The sequence below is a fragment of the Linepithema humile genome, chromosome 2, assembly GCF_040581485.1.
Source record: "Linepithema humile isolate Giens D197 chromosome 2, Lhum_UNIL_v1.0, whole genome shotgun sequence".
NCBI classification, from domain to species: domain Eukaryota; kingdom Metazoa; phylum Arthropoda; class Insecta; order Hymenoptera; family Formicidae; genus Linepithema; species Linepithema humile.
The window spans coordinates 23,413,319-23,434,867 of record NC_090129.1 but is presented as its reverse complement, the minus strand read 5'-3'; the positions used below and the strand labels follow the sequence as shown (position 1 = coordinate 23,434,867).

General features: G+C 33.9%; 2 protein-coding genes and 1 long non-coding RNA gene across 3 annotated transcripts in view; 1 reads left to right on the top strand and 2 right to left on the bottom strand.

The window, feature by feature from the left end:
- Positions 1-4: 4 nt before the first annotated feature.
- On the bottom strand, positions 5-2,395 carry LOC105670494 (uncharacterized). Its single transcript, XM_012364038.2, has 2 exons — positions 1,989-2,395; positions 5-1,081 (listed from the first exon to the last, which is right to left on the bottom strand). The coding sequence occupies exons 1-2, from the start codon at positions 2,016-2,018 to the stop codon at positions 395-397; spliced, it is 717 nt and encodes a 238-aa protein (XP_012219461.1). The 5' UTR covers positions 2,019-2,395; the 3' UTR covers positions 5-394.
- A 149-nt stretch (positions 2,396-2,544) lies between these two features.
- Positions 2,545-21,549, bottom strand: part of LOC105670491 (calcium/calmodulin-dependent protein kinase kinase 1) — a 65,036-nt gene continuing 46,031 nt past the window's right edge. Inside the window, exons 6-10 of the mRNA XM_012364035.2 lie at positions 19,848-20,208; positions 18,843-19,039; positions 9,334-9,696; positions 8,576-8,769; positions 2,545-8,162 (exon numbers count right to left, since the gene is read on the bottom strand). Of these exons, the coding sequence (XP_012219458.2) occupies positions 8,087-8,162; positions 8,576-8,769; positions 9,334-9,696; positions 18,843-19,039; positions 19,848-20,208 (1,191 nt within the window). The 3' untranslated portion in view covers positions 2,545-8,086. The remainder of the gene's footprint in view (positions 8,163-8,575; positions 8,770-9,333; positions 9,697-18,842; positions 19,040-19,847; positions 20,209-21,549) is intronic.
- Positions 13,466-21,549, top strand: part of LOC105670496 (uncharacterized) — a 170,866-nt gene continuing 162,782 nt past the window's right edge. Inside the window, exon 1 of the long non-coding RNA XR_010888720.1 lies at positions 13,466-14,033. This is a non-coding gene — a long non-coding RNA (uncharacterized lncRNA). The remainder of the gene's footprint in view (positions 14,034-21,549) is intronic.

The window sequence follows — 21,549 nt, the reverse complement described above, 5'->3', positions numbered from 1 at the left end:
AGTATTATTCTCTCTGTTCTCCACTGTCCCTCTTTCTCTTTCTCTCTTTTGTTCCTTTCCTCTCTGCACATTTAATACTAAATATACTAAACTGAAATTGAATTCTCATTCGAGATATGTATATATTCGCCCATATTCTCGGCGTACATTTAACGTTAAACGTAACATTTTCATTTTATATTTAAATTGTAAAAAAGTACGATCTCTTTTAATATTGGATAAACGAAATTTATATTTGGATATCCATATTATGTATCTAGACTCATCTAAATTTATAATCTAAATTTATAAATAGATCAACGTATAATTAACATATTATTTCTAAAAGTAAAATAATTCTGAATTTCTAAGTACGAAGCGTATACTTGATATTTTTTTTAGTTGTGTTTCATCATCATTGCGTCACCTTCTCTTTGCCACTAACAGCGCTCGATAATTTCGTGTAAATGCTGTATGTAAGACCGAAAAAGGATCCAAGCCACTCGAGAAATTGGCGACCCACCGTCTTCGGAAGTTGAACAGTTGTTCCTGGTGTCACGATTTCCACCTCATTTTTTTTGTCTAACTCTTCGTCTTGCAGCTCCAGTTGTCCCAGAGGCTGAATGTCGTTGAACCAATCGTCGTCGGGCAGCATTTTTGTATTGTTAGAGCTCTTTTCTTTAGTGAGGTGCACGTTATTTCCGTCCGCTTTAATTGTCGGTTTTATTTCGAGGATAGGCGTGTTCTTTTTGATACTGTTCGAATTCTTGCTTGTGTATTCTTTCAGCAGAGACAGCGATTTTATTTGATCCAACCAGCTGTTATTAGGATATCTGAGATTCGTATAGTTGTTTATCGAGTCGGCCTGAATTATTTTCAAAGCTTGCGAATCGGGATTCGACACGTTCTTTGCCAGGATTTTTTCGACGTAGCTGGTATTGTCGGATTGACGGAAAACGAAATCGTACGTGGTGCGTACTTTCTCCAGAAATTTTTCAAATGGTTTTGTGAAGTTGCTTAATTGTTCATGATATGTCGTTAATCCTTCCACGGGGAATAATTTAGATATTTGCGGCTTCGCTTGCACTCTTGTGAGAAAGAGCTGTGAGATATCGAAAAAAGTTACGAGAATTTATATACACGTCTTGATAAATTTTGTTTTAATATTATACTAAAAAATTATATTTTTCTGCATATTTTTTCGCTAAACTTTATTTATCATAGAATATTTTTATATTATAAAGAGTATTTTTATATTATGAAAATTATCACAATAAAGATTAAAAATGTTGTGTTTTATACAGTTGGGTGAATTTTTTCGACAAAATAAATTTTATCAGATTGTAATGTTGTAATGTGTCGCGAATAGATGTTACAACATGTGCAATCATGTCGCAACATACTTTTGCCACTCACTGAATCTGAAAACAGCGTCGTACGGTAGTTTCATTTTCACGAAAATTACAAGTCGCGTCAGCAACTGAAGTTGCAATCGGCAATTTTTACGGTCTGATTAAGAATGAGCAACGAAACATCTGTCACTAGTATTCAGGAAATAATTGTGTTTAAAACTTCTTTGAGTGTGTCGTTTTTTGGCATCAGGAAGTTTAATTTACTTGATAAAATATCTCATCTACGAAAACTATCAAGTGTCTCAGCATAATTTTTAGCGAAGATAAATTATATGTCAGATATAACTGTTTGCAGCAAAAGTTTAAAATTTCCATTAAAAAAAAGCAATTAAGAAGATTTCTGAAAAATGATTAATGCAATATTTGACAGACATGTTGAGTGGAACCGTAATTTTTGTAACATTGTGAAAGTGATGATTGATGTGTAAAGTATCAGAATTTAAATATATTAAAGAAATTATTCTGTTTATGCTGACATTAAGATAGTATAAATATAATTTTAGTGAAAAAATGCAAATAAAAATTTGCAATAGGAATAATTTCATGATTTGTGCGAATTTATAATAAATTGAAATATTAATCAGTTCTGATACTCACGCAAAGAATACAATATCCCAAGAGCTTCATTCTTCGAACCGTATTTTCCGATATGACGATTTATGGCTTCTTTGGACGATTCAAATGATCGACTGAAGGCTCCCTTTGATTTCAAAACTCCTTTATACTTTCATACGACGCAAGAGCGTAAGCGTGCACCACGATTGATTGGTTTTCGTGGCCTATGCCCATTGTCTTTTACCTGCGCCTCTGCGAATCGTCCGCGAACACAGTTGCCTAACGAAATTGATAGTCGGAGCACGCATGGTTGCTTCGCGGCCAGTCGACTCTGGTCATCCGAATATGTACGATATTGGGTCCCTGATTTTTATGGCAGGTCAAGGTATTACCAAAAGCACGTCATCACTTCGATCGTTGAAATTTATATAACACGAAAGTTGATGGATGGATTCCGCGTTAATCCATTTTCATCAAACGCTAATGCAACGATCCGACAGCTTTTTCTGTTGGACAAGTTAGTGGTTATTTTATTATATATAGGTATATGTAATAAATATGCGACATGTGTTTGGGAAGTAAAGAAAACTCGCAAGGGTGGTTTTTCTTGCTTCTGACATAATCAGAATGCGAAATTTATTTAACAAAACGGTATATTTGCGGATAACAGAATGTACACAAGAGTAAAATATATTCATATAGTGTAAATTTACAATAAGAATCCCAACGGGCAAGTTTTTACGCTTACCTAGATCATTGGCGGTCATGATACAATTATATTCAAATATTTTAAATTTCTTTGTACAAGTTCACGCGCGGTCTAGTCCTTTATTTTTTTGAAATCAAGAATCTAATCTTGTGCTTTATCTTTATACTCGAACACTCAGATGTGAAAATATTGTAGTGTAAAAGAAAGAAAGAATAGTTGCGTCCTTCCACGAAATCTCCCCTAAACTTCCACGAAATTAATTTACTCACTGTCTTGTGGACAATAAAATCTTTTGTTGTGGTTCGGCGAGCATTAATTATGTAAATGAATGTATGAATCAATCGTACGAGGCATGAGTAAAGAATGTATTTGTTTATACGCCCGTTCCGATCATTACGTATCCGATAATGTGGAGAGAAAGGGAGATTATCGAAGATGACATTTTAATTAGCGATGGAATAGTAGCAGAGAGAAAGGGGCGGGCTAAAGTGGCCGTTAAAATTTTTATGGGAGTTTGCGTTGAAAGGCTGATGTGCGAGGGAGAAAAGTAGCACTCGGAGATAAATCATGAAAGATTTAATGGTTGAGCCGAGTTTTGCGAAGTAAATGACGTTAATGGAAAGATAAAAAGGATTGATTACACAGACGAGCAATTACGATACTTAGCTACTACAAATGTGCATAAGAAGTTTTGTTTTCTTTCCGAAATCGACCGCAAATAACTAGAAGCGAGTTCTGTGGAAAGTTGTAAATAGCAAATATAGTAGAATAGCACAATTTTTTTTAACAAAATGCAATCGTTTTATATTTAAATATGTAGAATTGCTCTTCACTCCGCGTATCTTGTCCGTTAGTTGAGGAATTTTGTGCGCGAGGATCGCGGCATCGTGCAATCTGTTGAAATATTGTTGGTTAACAATTTTATATATATATATAAACAATTTTATATATATGTATAATTCGATTAGAACTCACAAGTATTTAATAGGGAAAAGATTGATGTCTCAATGCAGATTGCACGATTTTTCAGTTGCACTGCGCGATCACTCGGAACAGTGAAAATTGTATAAGCTATAACTTGCCATTTAGTAAGTAAAAGGTTTCGGATTTAACACTATAGCGAATCAAAGTATCTAACGTTTAAGAGAATGTTAAGAAGGTGAAAATTGTAGTTTCTTAATCGTTAAAAGTTCCTATTGATATTTCTAGAGTCGAGAACTTTCGAAAATTGACAACGAAAGGATTTTCGTGTTTACAGAGCAAGAGTAGAAATATCGAAACAATATATACATATATTGATTGTCGAGTAAAATGAAATTCCCTAATCGACTATTAATGCCTCGGTTGAGCGTCACAAGGACTCTTGGTCGCGATCGAGTGCAGAGATTCATCAGAAAGAGAATACGTCTAAATCGCTCGATATAATCTATGTTAGGTGTATTTACTTGGTATAGAGAGAGAGAGAGAGTGCATATACGCTATAATCTAATTTTTTACTGAGAAAGTGCGTGTCTAGTACAGGATACAAAATATCTTGTGCAATCTGTGATAAAGAGTAAATCGCAATGTGTGAAACGCATTTACGGGTGTATATGTGTGTATGTATCTATAACCATTTAAATAACGATAATTGTATACCCGTAACAATTCGGAAAATGTCTACTGACTGCATCGAAATGTGTATTTGTTAATTAGTCTCTGTGAATAGATTACCCAAGTTAATATACACACGTCAAGTTGAATTCTATTACAATTTATTTTTCAATATAGGGGCTCAATTGTAATGAAACAATTCAAAAGTTAAAAATTACGAATTAGAATAAAAATGTCGATGGGATAAAAGCTCACTGCATATATGCTCGATTTATTAATTCCTTTGTCATGCAAATCGAATTAATAAAATGTGTTTTTTTATTAAATGGTATTTTTAAGAATTTCTACATCTATCGTCAGAGTAATTAATATTGCACGTAATATTACGCATGATAGGCATTTCAAGGCATTTATTATCAGTAGACACTTTATCCGTATTCCTGGAAGGATTCCCAGATCCGTATTCGCATCGTTTCTTCAACTCTAAACGCAAACCTGCCCAGGTTTCGAATTAGGCAGGCGTATTTAGGGCGCGACGATGCAATGCAGATCTTAATTTATGAGCCGCCAAATATATCTAGTAAATGTAAACGTACAATTAGGAAGTGTATGTATATTGTTTTTCATGGCGATTAATTCGCTACTCTCATAAGGCTCGTTATTCCTGGCCTATGCAGTAATACGAAGGATATTGGTTCGCATAGACTCGCGCTTTGGAATCGTCGCGGCCGAATGAAAGCGCTAGTGCTTGATAGTGTACGAGAGTAATTATATTCTTATCAACTACCGTCGCAGTCTCCACATGGCAATTGTATGCACGAAATAGATTGAAATGTGCGCGAGGCTCGGGACACGATACGTCTCGAACCGCTACGTGAGCTCTGAAAGCTATCTCTTAAATTCATACGTTTGTTTTATGGTCCCCCGTGTCTCAATAAGGTCCATCGAAATCACGAGTCTCTCTTTGGTTGCCTGTTCTTGGTCATGCGTCTGACGCCGTTTGTTTTAATCGCAAAGAATTACATATAAATTATACATGTCAAACAAAACAAATTCAATTCAATCAAATAACTTCTAGTTAGTTATATTTTAACAATGCCAAGAGTCTTTTTTGAAAACAAAAGACAATTTCAACAAAAATGAATCTTTTGTTACAGATTTTTCCTCGTGAAAACTTTGTAAACTTAATTTGTCAGAGCATAATTATCAAAATTAAAAACGTAGTTTAGTCCGAATAGACAACAAAAAATAGTAAAATTTGAAATATAAATTTATGTAAATATTATAATATAAAATATTAAAAATGATATTTTTTAAGTTATTAAAAATGATATTATTATAATATAATTATGTAATGTATACCTATACAATTTTTACTTGTACAATATAAATTACATAATTATAATATTCAGATATCAACAATTAAAAATGAGTTCGTCCGTATTTAACGGCATGAACCTAAATAGTGTCGTTGTATCGCGGGTTTTCGTTTACGAGCCTACTTTTTTTTTTAATATGAATATCGTACATACAAAATATGAATAATTTCAGTACAATACACCTTTATACCTATATACACTTATGCAACCTACGCAACATGTAAATCGAGACGAGTGAATTGCAAAAATCTGACACGTATATCAGCAAGATTTCGGGCCCACGAACCGTTTTCTCATTGCTTTATAATGGAAAAATTGTCAACTTGATATGATGCATTGTGGTACACAGAAAAATATATACGCAAAAAATTATTTTAACAACGATTTCAAAGATATGTTTCATTTTCTTGGCGGCGCAATAGCTTCGCCAATATGAAACACGCTGATATAAGCTATGATTTTGAAAATAAATCCGAGGAAAATCATTATCGTATTGTGTGAATCATGCAAGTATATCCTGCGCGAATAAATCAGATATAAATATAATAATTATTTAAACAAATAAATTTAAGTTAATAATATTTTCAAGTAATATTTAAAATATTGTTTTATATATTTAAAACATATTTTTTATTGTTAAAAAAAAAAGTATCTTTTTAGTTATCTTAAACTGATATTTTAACTGTGATAACTTCTTCAGGGATAAATTTATTAAAGTCGTAACAGAAACAGTATCCAATAAGTTGACTGTGCGAAAAAATTGTTCGTGTGTAAGAAATCTTATTTACATCCCCTTGGAACGACCTGCTATCACTATGCTTCAATCTGCTAATCCAGCTTGACAGAATTATTCAATTAGCTCTAGTCAGAAAAATATAAGGATCATGAATGTTGTAATTTATCTTTCAACAGATTGATTTTAAACGTCCATACAGCTTCTATCTTATTCAAATTATAATTAAATATTTTCTCTTACGTCACTTCTTCATTATTATGTAAATTTCTGATCAATATTGTGTCCTTATGAAAAGCCAATATATGCAATTTACATGTTATCATAATGTTTACAACATATCTTCTTACACTGGAAAATTTATATTGATTGGAAGCATGTAATATTCTGTCCTTTCATGTTATTTTACTGAAACTAGTATGGAAGTTTGATAAGCTACGGGAGCTCGTAAAATGGATGTTCGCCTTGAATTTTAATATTTATCGAAATCAAGCGACAGCATAGAAAACAAAAACAAGCTTTATAAAAAAATGATAGAAAAAAAACATTGTAAATCATATATCGCTACCGTGCTTTCGGCGTGATATTTTTGCGTTAGTTTGATAACGTATAAAATACATAAAAATTTTTTACAATTTTTTACAGTAATTCTCTTCAAGGCTGGATTGGCATGGCATATTCGACGCTAAAATCTTGAAATTATTTACAAACGCTTTCCTTACGACATTAATGGAATGAAAGAGCCGGCGAGGCATGTCTTAATTTCGGATCACCGTATAAGTGCATTATCGAGTTACTACCTTCCATGACTTTACACATTTGACTTTAACGATAAACTTTATCGAAACCTACTACGAGACGAACTCTACCCGTTAACTTTCTAATTAAATTGCAATTTATATCACATGATTGATTTTCTCACTATGTGTACATGTTATCGAACAAAATCGTATACATTCAATCGTTTCGTCAATCTAAAAGAAAATAACGTAATAACATGTATGACATTTTATCAATTTTTCACGATCATGTAAATTACTTTTATAAATATTGACGGATAGAAAGACTATACAAAGCAGAATATATATAAAGTGATAATATATGATAAATCATTTGTATCAAATGCTATTGCGTCAGGATTTCTCCTGACTTCACTATTTAATTAAATAATGTCGGCATAGCAAAATAAGTATTATAATAATTTTATCTTTCGCGTTTTTAAGAATTACACGATGTGCTATTTACGTATGATGATTAATTCTATAACATCATTCTTATTATATTCCTATTATCAAACAACATTCAAATTGTACAATTAGCGACACCGTAATACAAAACGTTCGAATATTGTATTATTATTCATATAAAAATCTCGAGATCTAGCAGAAAAATTTCCAGCAAATTCTGAATCCGTTTTTTCGTCAGCCTCGCCGGTTAAAAATTTTCACGGATCACAACATAAATAATTCACGGAGTTCTTAACTGTAAAACTGAGGGCAATGCCCTGTGGTTTTAACAATATAAACAACGAGAGTGGAATCGATAACGACGTTCTTTGGAAGATTAATTTTTCGTTGGTTTATTCGACGATTTCGCCTTTTAACGTAGCGGTCGCTCGCTGGATTACAATCGATAATTACCTCTGATCTATTCTTCTGTTTGATGAGGACCCGGAATTTTTCGATTGAGATATTTTCTTATTTCGTGCTACATCTCGTTAATGGCACTACCTCCTCTCGACTTCTGATTCCTGACTGGATGCTTCCGTCACCGGTGGCAAAGGATTGTCCACCGAAACTTGTCTGCACCCAAATTAATGAAAGAATTGTTTAAAAAGTAGGTAAACGCATCAAATGCATTTATGAAGCAAATTAGTCACTGATCCGATAAACGCATAATTTCTTGAATAAAAAATTATAAAAAGAGTGAAAAAGATCTACAAAGTCAAGTGTTGATACTTTTTACAAAATTATTTGAAATATCTCGAATATATAATATTTACGCATTTATAACGAAAACTCTTTTAAACGAATGTGCAAGGTTGCGTTCGAAAAATAAATTGCCTGTCGAATATTCTCACTATCAGAGTCTGCCTCGGCGAATTTGTTTCAGTGAACGAGATTCCATTAGAGTTTTATTGTACACAAACGGATGAGAGAATTTTATTGAAATGAGGAAATATCCAGGAGTTTCTTCCCCTAGCCGGATAGTTTACCTGTGCCAATTGTAGGAATCCGGCGCGGAATTGCTTCTCCCGGTCTGGTGGAAACGTTCTGCTTTCGCGTCTCTCATCGCGTCATGCCGCAGCGCGGAAGAGCCTCCTTCCGATCCTGCCGCCGACGATTCCGCACTGGCGATTTCCGCATCGTTGCCCGCCGTCCGCCCGAACCGCTTAGGCAGGAATGGATTCTGGAGAGCAGAAATAATTCATACTGTTATTTTCCAGTCTCACAACCCACTAATCCCGGAGGGACCTTTGGAAGTGCCGACTCTTTCTAAAGTTTGCAAGTCGACCATTCGCATTGGCGATAAAAATGCAAATTCACTTCAAACGGTCGATCTCCCGCACGATTGTCAATGCACACGATTGAGGGAAAACGGTGTTCTGAAGAATCGTGAGATCGATAGTGCTGTGAATTTGAATGAAAGAATCTGAGCTTCACGAGGTTCATTCAAACTAGTAATAAGTGTTTAATTAAAAATCAGTTGCCAAAAATTAATTCGCTGAATGCGTGAAATATTTATCTACATATAAAATTACATATTAAATTCGTATCATTGTAATTATAAAAAAAAAAATGGAACGAGACGTAACGATTTTTTTCGAACAATTTCATGTTCCGCGTTTGGAATAAATGTAAGTTGAAAGGATAATTTGCATTCTAATGCAATTTCAGGATTATTCTCTTTATGTCGGCTTTAACTTCAAGTTTAGGTAGTTAATACAAGGATTAGGTGAAGTTTTTCACTCACCTGAAAACTATGCTGCTTCAGCATCGTCTTGATGAGGACCAGAGTGCCTAGTTTCGTGACTTCCTCATCGGTGACAGTGACCGCTACGCGGCAATTATCGGTCTCGGTCGGCAGTGGTTCGGTTGCATGATTGGTCAGCCACGGGTGCCGCTTCATCTCCGGAATAACGATCCTATTTTGCGGCGACTTTTCCAGCATCCGCGCAATCAGACCGCGCAAGTCCGGAGATGCGAGATTCGAGGGAAACGTGAGCGGTTCGTTACGAACAACTTCCTGAATAGCTTTACTATCAGAAGCGCGCCAAGGAAGATCTCCGGTCACCAGCGCGTACAGCGTTACTCCCATCGACCACACATCGCAGGGCTAAAATCAGACATTTTTGTATCGCGGTCAATCTTCAGTCATTACATTGATGAATAGATAAATCTTGTAAGGCGGGATTTAAATAATTTGTCATTTTTATTTGAACTAGAACAATACCGGCGCGCGCTACGCGCGCGCACTTATTATAGTGACTTAATAATTATGAAATCTAAATATTTTAATAAAATTTTTTTTAATTTTAAATAACCGTCAAAATAACTTTCGCTTTCAAAGTATCAAACTGTCAGAATAATCGCGATAACCAATCAGCGTCGCGGAAAAGCGTCAACAATACTTTCGATACATTCGAGTATTAATTTTTCATGCCTTTTTTAAGAGTGAAAAATTATTAGAGAAAGTTGACATTTATTATTTAAAAGTTCAAAAGTCTGCCGTTATTTATTTTCAAATTCTGATCTTATTGTGTTACAAAATCGAATTCTCATCATGATTAAACAAATGATTCTAACTATAATTAAATGAAAATTGATAGGTTGTGATAAGAAGTTTATCAAGAGAAAAATGCGAACGTATATACATGAATGTGAGTGCATCTATCAGGTGTCATTATATAGTAATCGTTTATACAATACGATCGTAAATCCGAAATATATATTACGTGGGTCAATCGGATTCTCTTGATTATACTAAAAGGTCACGTTGTATAAAAGCACAGGGTTATTTGCCATTGCAATATTTCCTCGTTGTTGCTTTGTGCTGATTTTTGAAATAACAGCGCGATGTGTTTTACTTCGGAACGGAAAACAAGATTTTATAAAAACATAGCTCTTAATAGGAGATATACATGAAAAATCGTCCTTCTGTCTTGCTTTTAGAAATAATATTTGTTGATCGTTCTACAAATAGCTGTAAAACAAGGACAACATTATTTATTGAAAGTTTAGAAATTGTATAGCATTGTGATATTTATGATACAAATATCATATATTTTAATGCTTATAATAGATATGGAAATAAGAATTTCTGAATATTAACATTATTTAAGAAAATTCGATTTTTTAGCGATAATAAAAATAAGATCTTAAGATCTTCTAATTTAAAGAATGGTAAGTAAAAGATATGAATGCCTCAAATTTATGCTACAAGTTGTTCTACAAGTTAGCAATATAGTTATTTTACAATATTAATATTTTTATAAATACCTTATTAATTAGTATTCTCATTAATTTTATAATTATGCCACTTTCCCATATTAAATTGACACAAAATTAAAACACTGGAATAGTTATTCCCTGTAAATACTAATTAACAGTAACATAACATCAATCTTATAATTTTTTACTCAACAATATAATTGTTATATACAAGACACCTTATATTGCAATAATGTTGAAAATGTAAAAGTATAACATTGATGTAATGTTACTATTTATTATTTTGATTAGTGTTTATTGGGTTCTTTCTTCCTTTTTGATTGATTCAGTGGCTAGATGTTTTTATGTCCTGTTTATTGACAATGTATATTGTATATGTCAGCGTTGACATAAAAACTTAGTTACGACATCTATTAGAAACGCATCAAAACTTTTGCATTCATTCAATAATACGCCCTAAGCGTTAGGGTCTATTCAGATAAACTGCGTAAGCATGTGCATAAGAAAATGGATCTAAATCCATTTGCAGGCAAGAATATTCGCTGAATATATCATTAGTGTCGCAAACATGAGAATTCCTATGTAATGTGATTGGCGGAATTCGTAATCGTCATCTACTTTATTTCCCGCGCTGCGGCGCATTGTTACTACGTAGTCGATTTGTGATGCTCCGTCTTTTCGCATATTTATGCATCCTGAGCGCCTTTCGTGTACGCATACATATGTGTCGAGACAGTCGAATCTAACGACGGATGATAATCTTGGTGAGTAAATTGATCCGCGCGATCATGATTAAAGCATCTCCCGGTATTTGTAATCGTCGTCCGCCACTTCGCGCTTCGTCGAACTGACGATCGAACAATCCGCTTTCTTGGTATACGTCTCTCGAGTATTTCGATGAACATCGTGAGATTATTTACTATTCGGAGCAACACCACTCGGAGAAACATCGAAAAGCATCGAGAGGACCGTCGAGGGATTGCCGTGATAAATTAATCAAAAGTTATTTCGCTCGCTTATTTCTCGAGTAGCCGCGAGAAGTTAGCTGTGGTTATATGTTCAAATTTATCATTGCTTTCAGTTGATGCCGCACGACTTCAGTGAACAGTCGAACTACGATCGGTCTGCGTCAGTTTTCTCGCTCTTGATGAATTTCACGTGGGAATGAGTGTTACTAGTAAGTACTGTATTTAGCAACACGGGCAATTGTTTCGGTGTTTCAACGAGCTTGCGCGATCATGATTAAAACATTTCTCGGTATTCGTAGTCTGTTTTGCGTTGCATTGAGAAAGAGAGAGTGAGAGAGAATCAGCGCTCGAAAGATTACATTTTCTTTATACGCGTAATTTTCCAGCGAGCGATCTGCAGCGAACATCGCGAGTGTTACAACATTCAGAACACCGTCGAAAAACGTTGGGAAGAACCGAAAAGAACTCGAGGGATTGTTCGTGATAAATTAATTAAGACAGATTATTTCGTTTATTCATGATATTTGTCGAGGTACCACGCGAAGTCAGGCACGGATACATTATCGGGATTTGTTGTCTTCCAGTTGGTACCGCGCGGCGTTAGTAAGCAGTCGAATTACGATTATTCCGCGTCTGTTTACTCATTCTAGACAAATTCCACGTACAATGGGCTCGCGCGATCATGATTCTCGGTATTTGCTCGTTCGGTATTTATACTCTATTCTAGTTGTGCCGAATCGACATTTCAAAGGTTACGGTTTTTATACGTGTTTATTCGCTTGTTTGAGCTAGCGACCCTCGGCGAGCATCGCAACTGTTTTTCAACATTTAGAACAATATCGAAAAATATGGGAAAGCGAGAGGAGCATCGAGGGATCACTGATGGATTAATCACAGGTATTATTTCGCTCGCCTATGATACGCGCGCAACGGTTAGTGTTTGCGTGTGGCCCGACCGCCTGTGGCGTGTTACTTTTCGGAATTTTTACGTCGGTCGAGAATGCATCGTGTATGACAAACCGCGAATACTATATATCTATCGTATCAATAAATTGATACACTTGATTGCAAACGCACGAACGCGTATGTACGTGCCCATGATAACTGATATCAATCGCATCTCAACAAAAAATTCTTTTACAAATATTGGCGTTTTTTTTTTATTTTTAAATGCGATCAAATTCCGGAAATATTGAAACATTTACAATTTTAATGTGTTAATATATAAAAATAGTTGAGTGCACCGCTAATGCATTGAAATGTTTTTAGTAACATCGAAAAATCATCGTAACAGATAAATCACAAAACATGTGATTGTTTTGTAATATCCGAATATTTTATATTGCTGAATCATTTTTCCGTGTTGATGCGCGAAGTTAGGCGAGGTTACTAGGCATTGTCGAATTTATAATCGTTTCTTATGGTTAGTTTATTTTAGTACGTAACCGAATTGCGATGGCTTCGTGTTTTCGGTGCTTTGTTACTCATTTCAGGCGAATTCCACGTGTGAAGGTTAGTAGTATCGAATTTAACAACAAGCGAGTGTCACAGTATATAAATTGATGCGCGCTATCGTGATCAAAGCGTTTTCTTCGATATTCAAATTCGGCGTTTGTTCATTTTGCGTTTCATCGAACTGACGTTCGAAAAGTTCTATTTTCATCATACGCGTTGCATGTTGCGTGTTTCGCCGCATTTGTTTTTTTTTTTTTTTTTCTTTTTACGAATATTGCGATTTAGTTATCTAGCATTGCAAAGCATCGAGGGAAGCATGAAAAAGCATGGAAGGACCACCGCAATGGATTAATCCAGATGACAAGTTATGTCATTCGCCTACAATATTCACGGAACAAACAGTGCTTGTAATTGTCTACGGCGTGCCGCTTTTTGGAATTTTCTCATCGGTCGAGAATGTGTCGCGCGTGAGAAATCGGGAGTGCCGATTATGTCTACGGGCGATCGCATCAATTCGCTCGATTGTAATCGGACGCGTTTGTCGATACCCATGACGTCAGTTGTGTTCCGTCGGAAGAATGTATTAATACGAATACGCAAGTTTTGTTTTATTTGCGATCGAGCGTCGGGAGTGCCGAGTAAGTTTGCGGGCGATCGTTAATGTTTTAATTAATACGCGAGTGTGAGTGCTAGTGTATTATTGGTGTATATTGAAGTGCTTCGAGGAATTATCGACGGAAAGAGATGAATCGAGACTGCTGTTCGCTGCTGATTGCTGTTCGCCTACATCCACGTAACGGTGAGTATTTAATAATTACTTTTTTAATTTTTCTGTCGTGTTATAGAATTTGTCTAATGTAAAATGAGAAGAAAATTGTTTTCCTTCCGTTTTGGTACGGAAATGACACTTGATAATTGTTAGCTAAAGTGCACCTCAATGCGCTGCAGCAGAATTAGCACCACAGCGTAGCGTAGTTACAAAGATGTTTCGTCTGTGGAAGTCACGTTGCACGAAACATTTCAATGGTGATAATCGCGAGTTTCGAGACGATGTCGTGCATAATTAAAGGAGCGATTAATTGAACAACGAGAAACGCCGTTATAAATGTTACAAAGACGCCGCGTAAATAGCGAGTTCTTAAACAGAGAGTTGAGCATAAACAATTATTTATTGTTTAATTTATTAAAACAGAGTGTCTTTAATTGAAGCAATTGATTGCCAATTCCCTATCTTCCAACTTATTTTCCGTAATACAAAATTACTATCTATTTTATTTTACAAAAATCTTTCTTCGTGCGCGTTGTGTCATCCGTAAAAAAATCTGTAAATGTCAATCTTCTATATTTATTAATTTATAAAGGAAATGTTTTCTTGTGTATAAAAAGCTTATGGGGATCCAGTCTCATAAAGATAAACGCGTCCGTGAATTTCTACACTATGACATTTAAAAAATATTCTCAGTCGGTTAAACACAGCGTAGATGACGCATAAATAATGTCTATCTGATCTTTAAAGATTGAGTTTTATACTATTTTTTTTATTTGTCTTACGTGTTTGTTCTCTTACTATTCCGTACGACCCGAATGTTTTTCTATGACGGTCTTCGAAGGAATACGAAGGTATGGAACAAAGCGTATATGCGAAACTATTCCGGGAAGTCTCGGAATTCGTAGTGCATCGCACGTTTATATTCCTTAATTGAACAAACTTGCTAACCGCCAAATTAGTTATACTTTTGTGAGAATTTCAGTAATGTGGAAATATGTGTACGCGGGTAAACGAACATAAGTTGAGCATTGCATGTGTTTATGTAATTCTTTACTGCACGCTTTTGCGACTAAGATAATGTTATCACGAAAGTGAATAAATAAAGTATATCTTTATATTGAGATAAAACTCCTAAAAATTGCGAAAAATTACAGACTTTATTTAATTTATATTTAATTAAAACTTAACGTAATATATACTTGAGATTAACAAAATAAGATTTTCTTATCTATTTACATTTTAAACCTTTAGTTTTTATTGTCGAATTTTTTATCGTTATTTGTTTCTCATATATTATGTGTACATTTAATTTTTGCTGATATATTTTTTTTACATCAAATATTGATTTCTCTTTAAAAATCTATTTTTTTCTGTGTACATATTTAAGAATAGATATAAAAAAATTAAAAAAACTTCTAAAAATTACAGATTTTAAAACAAATTTCAGAGATGATTAAAAATTCTGTTTAAATTACAATAAATTAATGGATATTAAATATGTTCCATTAAAACATGTAAAATAGAAAGACTAGAATATTCATGGTGCGAAAAAGAGAGATGATATATTTTTATCGTGAAAATAGATTACTAATAAATGAGATTTAAGAATAATTTTTATGAAGGTAAAATAAAATTTTCGTTTAAATGCGAAAAGAAGCTGACGGTACAGTGCGAAAAATTATTATTGACGAACTAAAATAATATTATGCGAATAAGAAATAAAAGTTTAAGCTATTTAAAAGGTATTACAAGGAACGAATTTATTAATTTGAAGTCTTACTGGATATTAAATTAAACATGGTTTGTATAATTTATTTTGAAATGTAAAACAAATTAAAAGTAATAATTTAAATGCTATTTAAAATGTTATTCAATTTAAATATTATTTTATTAAATATTTTTAATGTTTTGTCAAAACAACTTTTATTAATTGTTATTAAATGTTTGGAAATAATTGACATTTGCAATTATTTGCAAAAATCTCTTTTTTTGAACATTAATAAATTTGTGCAAGTAATTAAATAAATAAGATATTATCATTAAAATACGAAACACTGCGAAACTCGATGGAGTTAACATTTCACGAAGCTGTAAATGTCTAAATTCAACTGAATGTGTCATGCAATATAAATGTTGACTGACATTTCTGACAAACAGAAAAATATGTTATCAATGTTCAAATAATGTGAAAGGAAAAATATTTTTGTCAGAGTTTGAATGCCTAGAAAAACGTGCTCGCTTAGTTTCACACTTCGTAACATGCTTCGATTTTATTGTGCTTTCCGTTTTTCTTTTTTTTCAAATATTTTTATTATATTTCTGATCTTTGGGATTTCAAGTGATTTTTTGCTCTCATTCAGGGATCACGAACAACTTAGTCGATATTGTTGCAAGCTCGTGATTTCCTGTGTTGGCGTTTCTACGCAAGCACGCCGTCAGGTTGCTGGTGGTCATTTATTTCACCACGGCACATTGCGTCGGTTGGATTAAGCGTAATCGAGCGTGTAGATTCGCGGGTCGTGAGCCGCTTATTATAGATATCGCTTTTCCTCGACGACGACGTGGCGGAAATTCAAGCGATCGGCCGTGGTGTGTCGATAAGGTCACGCGATAGCAGTGGTCGCGGCGAAGTAATCTTGGAGATATATGGGGGCGGAATTATATAGTTGCCGGGATGCTAAATTATACATCTTTCCGTCTCTCTCAAATAACAACGTTATTAAAGCAGCCGGTCAGTATTAACTTTACGCCTGCTACTAACTAACTAGACGAGATTCGTATCGCTTTTCCTGCGGTAAAGCCCCGACGGGTTTTCCCACCTACGATCATGCACTTTGATTTATTTTATACACGCGCTATTTTCAACAAATATTATATGTACGCTCGCTGAGAAACTTCAGATCGCTATAATTAACGGGGAAGAAATAAAATATATAATTAAAAATTAGAAGTACGAAAAAAAACGTAGATACTAAATAACAGCAGGGTGAAAACGGATAAGAAAATCTTGATGATGATTATATTAAAGTTACAAACTGAGAGTTGGTATAGTCTAGGCAAAGTCTGCGTAAGGAATAACTGAACTGTGACCTTTTGTGATAATTGGAGATGCGCATAAAAGAGACATGGCAAAAAATAACGATTGACTCAAGTTGCTGCATAATACATCACATGTAAAAGAAAGATTTAAGCATTCTAATCTCGTAAGCTAGGGTTAAATCGGTCTCGTGGGATTAGTATCGGAAAACAGTAAATAAAGATAATGTATTATAATATTTTTCAATTATTTCTTGTTTCGAATTATTAGACAATGAGAAATTTTTAATGTCTTAATATTTTATCTTTCACAAAATCATCAAGCGATATATCTGTAAATTATAATTTGCACATATAAAATTCAATTGTTATACTTCGATTATTTTTTGCTGCAACCAATGTTCGTTTGCGTAAATTACATCCTATCGCGAAGCGTTGATTGAAAAAAAAAGAGAAAAACCAAATAAAATATATAGTCGCTCAAGTTTGCCAATTACTATCTCCGCATTTCCCGGATATATGTACACTATGCGTGTGATTATATGTGTATTTTTTATTCTACATAAAATTTCAATATTGCAAAATTTTCCTCGGATATTGAAAATCGAATATCGAAATCGATTGACGTGCGGTGAAATTTTTATTCAAAAGAAATCTATTCAAAATTTGACAAAAAATTTATAATTTGAAATACGAAACGGTTTTTTTTTTTTTTGAAAATATCCTGTATATTTTCGTTAAAATGACATTAAATATATTTCACGTTATTTTGTCTCTTCAATATTTCAACTTTCTGTATCTTCAAACCTCCTAAAATTCAGATTAGACCACAACGCTAGTTTTTGCTCGAACTGAAAGCCTGTGCACATGCAACCTAACGAACTCAACGCAGCTGCGACATGCAAATTGCCTCGTCGCTGCATCAGCCACTTTGCGCGGTTCTTTGTCGGTCCATCACATCGTACCGCTTTCGCGCACTCATTTCATATGGAAGCCTATTTGAAATGGGCGACGCGTATGGTACACGCGTTTAACGACTTCAATTTAAGAGCACCTAATCAGTTAACTTGAGAGCAGACGATCGAAAAATCTTTTTTACTATAATCCCGAATATATATATTACATATATATATATGTACGCGAAAGAGGTCCTTGGTCGAGAGGTTCTCTTGCAATGCATGTAGGTCAATCTGCACGTGTCGGCTCTGCGGTTCGAGGGGTCATTGCTTATAGGTGGAAGTGACGTGAAATAGTTGGTCAATTTATCGATTTTTAATCTCACGGAGTGAAATCGGTTGCTGGTTACGCGCTGTACGTGCATATTACTTGTTATTGTTTGGTCCTGTTCCACTGCGAATCCGATGCACCATCGGTATATTGCGAATGCATATTGCGAGAGTTTGGGTATTTCGAATAAGCGCGGTATGCATGTGAACGCTCGGAGATATTTGATTTCGGTAAAAGAGATAATAAAGGAAATAGAGAGATCAATACGATCAAAATATTAATATAATAAAAAAAAGAATTAAAACAAGTTGCATCGAAAAATACGGATTTTTCAAATAAAATTCTACGATGATAATTTTTAAATTACCGTGTTTTAATCTATCGTGATAACAGTCGCGCGATAACTTTCCAATTATCGTATCTGAACGTATTATGCGAGTAATAATTTACAGATTTAATAGTCTATATATATATAAACTTGTTTTTACGGCGCTATAGATTGTCTGGGGTGCACGTGAACGATATACGTGAGTCTATTTCATTATCATATGAATAGAACACTATAAATATACTTACCGGTCCTGCATATTCTGCATTAGCAATTGTTGTTTCGGGCGCCGCGAATGCCGGCGTGCCAGCTTGCCCCGTCAATAATTCTCCGGGTTCTCTTAATTCCGTGCTGACGCCCAGATCAGCGATTTTAATTCTATCGTCCCTGTCCACCAGCAAATTGCTTGGCTTTATGTCGCGATGTACTATTTTCTGATAATGCACTGCGGAAACAGTAATAACAGTAAATGTTATATAGACATTTTTAAACGATCATACGTGACAGTTTTTATTAGAATTTAATTTTAGAGAATATGAACTTTCTACTCTACAGAAAATAATTGCAATTATGAAAGATATTTCGCCATTATTAGAGAATTAACGAGTACTTGCTAATATAATATTTATCTCTTTTTCCGCAAAATTAGATTAGTATATAGCAATTTTAAGTCAATTATTATCTAAGCAGTTTTTTATGCTTTATTGAATAGTCTCTGAACATATACAACACACATACGCAACGGTATTGTGTAATATAAAATATACTGACACGGTTACAGAGATTACGTAATGTATGGTGACGCCTCTTCCGTCATTGATCCGCGATAAGCGTCGCTGTGATCCAGAATAGGCACCAAATACATTACGCAAATCCGTCTGTCGAGGGGATTTGCATACTATTATTTAATGCGCAAGTAATAAACGTGATGATATTGTGTACATCAAATATGGTTACATAGTGCAACATGTGATCCGATTAAAGAGTTTAAAACTTGAATTCTCTTTAAATATTTATTGAAAAACAAAAAATTAATCAAAAAGAATAAATTCTAAATCTCAATAACTGTCACTTAATTAGTGATAACGTATTTTACAATAGAGCAATCCATTTTAAAATAAGTGTGTGTACATTACATTTTAAAACTTTTATTGAAACTTTCATCTAGAGCCTTCTAAGTAACAATTTTCCAAGATGAAAGTTTATCTGTAAACTAATTCCTGTATGTGCGTATAGAATGTTTAATGACTTACAATATTCAACTCCCATGACGACGTCGCGGAAATAACGTCTGGCTGTTTCTTCTTGCAACGGGTTGTTAGTGGGTATAACGAGGATCTCGCCTCTGTGCACTAGTTCGAAAACTAGGTAGAGATTATCCTTGTCAGGATGGTCGAGCACTTCTACTAGCTTTACAACATTGGGATGATCGAGTTTTTTCAGAATGGCGATTTCTCTGTAAACATTTGCCAAGGGATCGGCGCTCGTTCTACGTGGCGCCATCCTTCCAAATATCCCCGCTTTTTTCATCAATTTCCTTTTGCTCAGTATCTTCATGGCATAGTACGTACTGTCCTCCTCGTTGTGAACCTTTTTCACGACACCGAAAGAGCCCTGAAAACGCAAGCGAAGTGATGCATAAATAAAAGCGCGAAAGCGGATAAATGACACGTTTGTGCTCTCATGTGACACCTGAATTTTTCAAAAATTTTTTTAGCGTGGAATTTTTGATTACTGTTGTTTAATTTAATTTTTAATTTTATGAAATTTATTGAAATTCTTAATAATTTGAAATTTAATGAAATTCTTAATAAATATATCAATCGATGTTTCTGAAAAGATTAAGCTTTATTCTTTTTCAATAATTTTAATTACACGATAAATGGTGTAAATTTGCAAAAATTCTACTCCAATAATTTATTTTAATTAAAATATTAAAGAAATTAATTGAGATCACGTTAACTACGTTAAATTTTATTTTAATAGTTGATATTTTTTATTTTTATTTTTTATTACCGCATTTTACAATAAATCTATATTGAGATAATCTAAATATTCTTTGGAAATATTTTGCAAACTCTGTTTACGTTACTATAATTATTATATATTATATATGATTTACTTAATCATTTTGATATGAATAAAATATTCACTGAAATTCGCTCAAACATATCATTTTAATTGAAAATTAAAAGACTTATCAAATTCCGTATGAATCGTGTTTCAGAATTTTTCTCATGTTACATAAGTCTTCTGATCTTTTAATTTATTTTGTTAATTTCGATTATCAACAGGTTGCACAAATATTTCTCTTTGATTAGTCACAATTTAGCATAATTAATCCTAGAATGCAAATTATATGCAAAGAAGTAAAGTATCTCGAAAACAAGTTAAAGTTGAAGTTAAAATTATGTTTTTGAGTTGGCGGATGTTCTTTTTTTGTGGGAAATTTCTCGTTGATATAGATGAAAATTTATGTGGAATAGTTTTGACACTAATACGGAAAAAACATTATCAGGTAGTTTCTCGTGAAATGAACGCAATTTGCATACAGGAATCATGCTCTATCGACAATCTCGTAATTTTCTTCGCATCTTTTTACCTGCAACCCTTTTTGCGGTTCAACTGCGCCGTTATCACGATCCACTTTATATCGCTGCAGCGACCAAGTCGAAGGTCACTGGCGATGCTATCGGAACTAGGAGCATAATTTTATATTTCACAGCATAATCATCCTTGAAAGAAAGAGAGAGGGCGAGATAGAGAGAGAGCGCGCATATCCGGTCGTGTATGTTTATCTTGTGATTAATATAAGCGATGACAGCGAGATTTAGACAAATATCTTTAGCACGTAATTTAATCGTACATTCGCACTGAATATAGTTTTTTCGAGGTCGATTTTGCTGCATTTTTTATTATGAATTGCAGATTAGTTTTATCTACAGAATGAAAAAA

Excerpts from the sequence above, each read along its gene's own strand:
- LOC105670494 (XM_012364038.2), bottom strand. The coding sequence starts at position 2,018 with ATGAAGCTCTTGGGATATTGTATTCTTTGC. Across the intron at positions 1,082-1,988 it reads TGGGATATTGTATTCTTTGC|CTCTTTCTCACAAGAGTGCA; the intron begins GTGAGTATCAGA and ends GATATCTCACAG.